This window comes from Sminthopsis crassicaudata, chromosome 1, assembly GCF_048593235.1.
Source record: "Sminthopsis crassicaudata isolate SCR6 chromosome 1, ASM4859323v1, whole genome shotgun sequence".
NCBI classification, from domain to species: domain Eukaryota; kingdom Metazoa; phylum Chordata; class Mammalia; order Dasyuromorphia; family Dasyuridae; genus Sminthopsis; species Sminthopsis crassicaudata.
In genome coordinates, this window is record NC_133617.1 from 504,063,073 (window position 1) to 504,069,072 (window position 6,000).

A 6,000-nucleotide genomic window follows, 5' to 3' on the forward strand; every position below is an offset into this window, starting at 1 on the left:
CTTAAATTAAATTCTGAAAATGTAAAGTTAAACAATTCATATGATGAGGTAAAGGGCATTAATGTCAAAGGGACTGAATGTGAATGTACAGGGATTTGCAGGGATTGATTAGAGAACTCACCAATTTAGGGTGTGTCAAAACTGGTGAGAATAGTTAAAAGATGACAAAAAGACAGATCTGCTAGGAGGCTTAGGAAGTATCTTAAGCTAGGTGATGCAGTGTTTGGAGTACTGGATCTGGTCTCAACCTTGAGTTCAGATGCAGACTTAGAACCTTATTAGTTCTGTAACTCTAGGGAAGTCAATTAACTTCTTTCTGCCTCAGTTCTCTCATCTTTAAAATAGGGATAATGAAAGCACATATCTTTCAGGGTTATTGTGAGGATAAAATGAGATTTATATTTGTAAATTTTTAACTTTAATTTTTGAAAAAAATGAGTTCCAATTGCTTTTTTTCCCCTTTCTTTCCTCTTCTTTTCTTGAGGTAGGCAATTAGATAAAGATAATAAATGTATATAGTCAAAGCAAAACCTATTTCTGTATTAGCCATATTGCAAAAGAAAACTACCCTCATCCCCAAAAAAATTTATCCCAAGAAAAATAAAGTAAAAAAAAAGTATACTTGAATCTGTATTCTGACACCATCAGGTTTTCTTCTGGAAGCAAATAGAACTGTAAATCATAAATCTTTTGTAATTGTCTTGGATCATATTGCTGAGAATAGCTAAAATATTCACAGTGGATCATCATACAACATTGCTATTATTGTATACAATATTCTCTTGGTTTTGTTTACTTTATTCGGTATCAGTTCATTTAAGCCTTTTCAGATTTTTTTTTAAAGCATCCTGTTCTTATTATTTCTTATAGCACAATAATGTTCTATTACATTCACATACCACAACTTATTTATCCATTTTCCATTTGATGCATTTACTCCCTATTTCTAATTCTTTGCTAACAAAAAGAACTATTATAAATATTCTTTGTACATATAGGTCATTTTTCCTTTTTAAAAAAATCTCTTTAGGATACAGATCTAATAGTGGTATTGCTGGGTCAAAGAATATAAAACAGTTCTATAATCCTTTGGGCATAATTTCAAATTTCTTTCCAGAATGGTTGGATCAATTCATAACTCTACTAACAGAGCATTAATGTCCCAGTTTTCTCATATTCCTCCAACATTTATCAATTTTCTTTTCTGTCATATTAGCTAATCTGATAAATGTGAGATGGTATCTAAGAGTTATTTTATCTAATCAATAATGTTTTCAGTACTTTTTTCATATGACTATAGATAGTTTTCACCTGAAAATTGCCTGTTCATATCCTTTGACCATTTGTCAATTGGGGAATGACTTGTATTCTTCTAAAATTTGACTTGGTTCTCTATGTATTTGAAAAAATAAGGCCTTTTTTTTAGAGAAACTTGCTATAATTTCCCTTTCACTCCCTGGTTTTCTGTTTTCCTTCTAATCTTGGATGTCTAAATCAGGTCCTTATTTTGTCCTTATATTGGTTAAATATTGTGAGTTGTGGTCACTAGTTTTTGCCAGACTGTTTCTTAGTTTTTCTAGCATTTTTTGTCAAATAGAGAGTTCTTGTCCTAAAAACTGGGATCTTTGTATTTTTATCAAATATTAGATTATTATGGCCATTTACTATTGTGTTTTGTGTACCCAATCTATTCCAGTTTTCTACCACTCTATTTCTTAACCAGTACCAGACTGCTTTGATGATTACCACTTTGAAATATAGTTTGAGATTTGGTAGTGTTAGGCTACCTTTCTTCACATTTTTTTTTTTCATTGATTCTCTTGATTTTTTGTTCTTCCAGATGAATTTTATTACTAATTTTTTCCTATTTCTATAAAATAACTTTTTTTGGTAGCTTGATTGGTATAATCCTGAACAATCTATTTAGATTAATTTAGGTAGAGTTGTCATTTTAATTATATTGGTTAGGGTACCCAGAGGCAATTAATATTTTCCCATGGGATCAGCCTTAGGCTGATGCTTAGATAACTAATATGCTCTTTGTTGGTCCTGTGTTTAAAATCTTGATAGTTTGGTAGAACTTGACAGAATTTATACTCCACTAAAATAATCTTTCAGAATTTGGGGTTATTTTTTATCATAATGTAGCAGAAAATGACTTTTGTGGAGGTAGTGTGATGGTAGTTTAATAAAATTGATTTGTGTGACTAATGTAATTCCTACATCATAACTGGCTTGAATAAATAGGTCCTTAGTCTTGCTAAATACTATAAATCTGAATAAAAATACCTAGATGGTTAGGAGGAGAAAAAAGTACAAACTTCTACATATTATAGGCCTTTTTGTTGTTATTGTTCAGTAGATTTTAAGTTGTGTCTGATTCTTTTTGACCCTATTTGGGGTTTTCTTGGCAGAGATACTACAGTAGTTTGCCATTCCCTTACCAAGTCATTTACCAAGCAAAATTAAGTCACTTCTCCAGGTTCATTCACAAAACCAATAAGTCTGGTGCCAGATCTGAATTTAGATACAGATGCTAAGGGGTAGGATAACTGGTCAAAAAGAGATTGTAGAGAACCCTCAGTTGAAATAAATATCACTTAGTAACCAGTTCTGATGATGAACTTTTCTGAATTTTCTTAAGCTGATGCTTAGATAACTAATACACTCTTTGTTGGTCATGTGTTTAAAATCTTGATAGTTTGGTAGAACTTGACAGAATTTATACTCCACTAAAATAATCTTTCAGAATTTGGGGTTACTTTTTATCATAATGTAGCAGAAAATGACTTTTATGGAGGTAGTGTGATGGTAGTTTAATAAAATTGATTTGTGTGACTAATGTAATTCCTACTTTAATACATTAAAGATTTGTAATTTCATTGTCATTGCTTCTACAATATAATGCAGATTCCACTCCCTTTATTGCTGAGAAAATGATTTGGAGTTGTTGCTAAAAAATTCATCACTCTGCTACTAATTGAAGATGAAACTCTATACTATTATAGGTTGATCCTCAGACAATGGATAAGACTGACCCAAAGATGACCTTTCTTGGTAGAAAATAACTCTTAGAACATTTATTCTACTTGCATGGCTTGGAAACTGGTAATCTTCTTTCTAAGATGGGGTGTTAGATCAGACCTTTAGTAGAAGATATATACTAATATACATGGTTAGGTATATAAAATGTTCTTTGATTGAAATTTTAGAAGTAATATTGAGAGTCCTGGTATATTCTATAAGTGTGAATTTATTGCATAAAAGTAAAATGTAATATTCATTTAGAATTTTAAGGTGCTGCTTATGTGTTTTTCCAAAAAGTATTATGTATTCTCTCTAATAGATATGCTATTTATACAAAAAAGAGTCACAAATTTCCTTTAAGGAAGTAAAAGCTATAATGGTCCATTATATACTCTAAAATGTAGGTATATGATGGCAAATACATATAATATTAAATGTATCAGTAAATATTCAATAAATATGTGTGTATATATACATGTACATGTATATTTATATCAACAAGGAACCATTTACAAAATAGATATTCATTGGAGAACCACTAGACAAATTGTATGAATTGATGCACATTAAAATAAGCAGAGCATTAAATATGATAACCATAACAATATATATGAAAAAATTACTAAAACAAAATTGAACTTTGGATAAATAAAAAACTAATGTACAAGTGAACATTTCTTTGCTTTTGGCAGAGCAGCAGAGATTTATGAAGTTAGACTTGTCTGATTTGTTGTCTGGAGGGTTTTGATGAATTGTTTTTCTTTTACAAGAGAAAGTTCAGTTCTGGGTGGAAATAGATTGGTTGTGTGGTATGGCTAGAAAATATTGATACAAACTCCCCTCCCAAATCCATAAGACTTATTTTTTAATAAAGAAATAAAGGAAGACCATTTAAAAATGAAAATTCCAGTGTCCAGCATGCAGTTTTTACAAAGGAATATAATTCATAATTCCCTGAACTAAACAGTAACACCATACTTGCTAATCGAGATTATATAAATGTTTGGCTTCATTAAAATGGCATTGAATTTTCTTAATTTTTGACACTTTCTTTTTCCCTTCCCCCTAATTCTGCAGCCGTCCCCAGAAGGTCTGCTTATGTCCATTTTTGCCAGTACAGCCTCTACATATCTCTACCAATCTATATATAATTCAGCATCCAGCAGAGGTAAGTAATAATATGGGAAATAATGAAAGTTAAATAATAAAATATAGAAAAAATCAATGGGAAACATGTACGTGTAGATATTAATTTATTAACATTTAAAAAACTAAATTAATATTTTCTTTTGGGAAAATTATTTTCTTTTTCTAGAGTCTTCTTTTCTCATTTGTTAACGTTTTATAGGTGATATGTAGTATAACAACAATATTATTTAAGAACTATTTGATAATTTTGCTAAGTTGTGGTCATAGGAATTTTATTTGATTTTGAAAATTTCATGTCATCTGGTGAGAATTTTGAGTTTTTTATAAATAAAGGAAATTACTGCTTTGATAGCTTGGAAACTTAATCTGTATCTGAATCCAAAACCAATTTTTTTCTTCCTGTTCTATGTAGATAAGTTTTAATTCCTTTAAATAGAAGAATTATTCTTATCAGGTTTTTCAAATGAATTTTTAATTTCTTTTCTTTTTCTTTTTTTAAGTTTTCCACATCACTGTTCTCTAATCTTACCTGGACATTTACTTTAATGAGAAAATTTAGACCATTGAACATTTACTTTCTTTTCCCTTCTTCATTTCAAAACTGTGCTGGACATCATTTCCTACTCTTTCCTTTCCCCTACTCATTGATTACTAGGCAGTTGTTTCTCTTAGTAAATGTAGAGGCGTTTAGCTTAAAAAGGTCAATACCTAAGGGGAAAAAAAGGGCAACACTTCTCTATTTGCCAAAGATTTCCATCCCTGCCTCAATCATTTCCACTTTTTCTCTCTCTCCCAAGTCTCCCTCAACTTTACGAAATTTTTCCTACTGTCTTCTGAAGCATTTTTTAAAAAATATCTTTTCCTTTCATAACCAAATTTCTATAAATAGTCATCTAAATCAGGTGCTATCTACTTCTTTTCACTTATTCCTCAGTCCTCGCACTCTTGTCTTCTAACCTAGTCCAGAAACTCTACCCAGTTGGAGCCTTTCCACTCCGAGGGATGTGCCACCAGGCCCAGCGAAAATGATTTTTCTTTCTCTTGCTAGATAAGTCTCTGGATAAAATAAGATTCCTTTGTTTACCTCTTAAAGCCTATAGCAACCTCAAGCCAACATATCTTTCTAGCCTCATTACATATATATATAAAATCACATGCATTACTTCCTTTCCTATGATTTATGGTAACACTCCAAATCTTGTCTTCATGCCTTTGTGTTGACCATCCCTAAACCTGGAGTATGTTTTCTTCTCATTGTCATAAATTCAACTCTCCCTTCCCCTACCCCCAATAATTCTGAGCTCTTCTTTTAAGATGCAGCTTAACCACCTTTTGCTCGAAACTTCTCTGGTTTCCTCAATTGCTAGTGTACTCTTATAGGTACTGTGTATTCTCTTTATATTTATTTTATGTATTTATATATGTACTTCTTTTTTTTCCCAGAAAGAATGTAAATTCCATTAGAGGAGGTGATTTTTTTTTTTTTTTTCATTTGTGGTATTTGTAATCTTAGAGATTCAGTACAGTGCCTGGCATATAATAGATATATAATAAGTGCTTTTTGATTGATGCTTTACAAATGGCAATATTTTTTAAAATGGAAAAATTAAAAATAAAATGTGTACATTATGCTTATCTGTATAAAACTGATTTAGCTTTTTAATTAAAGGAAAACAAAGTATTACGGACAGTCCCTCTGCTTGCTGCATGCCTTCCCCAGGACAAGGTTAAGGTCAAGATTGGTCGACGCTTCAGTGAAGAAAGGTAAATCTATTTTTATTTCAACTTCTATTTTACTGTTATATTTTTAGATATTTCAGAATT

At 30.8% G+C, this 6,000-nt stretch overlaps 1 protein-coding gene across 2 annotated transcripts in view; it reads left to right on the plus strand.

The window, feature by feature from the left end:
* DTWD2 (DTW domain containing 2) overlaps window positions 1-6,000 on the plus strand; it is a 109,653-nt gene that overhangs the window by 31,601 nt on the left and 72,052 nt on the right. For both annotated transcript variants that reach the window (XM_074281539.1, XM_074281538.1), the window contains exons 2-3: window positions 4,105-4,195; window positions 5,846-5,940. In XM_074281539.1, the coding sequence (XP_074137640.1) occupies window positions 4,105-4,195; window positions 5,846-5,940 (186 nt within the window). The remainder of the gene's footprint in view (window positions 1-4,104; window positions 4,196-5,845; window positions 5,941-6,000) is intronic.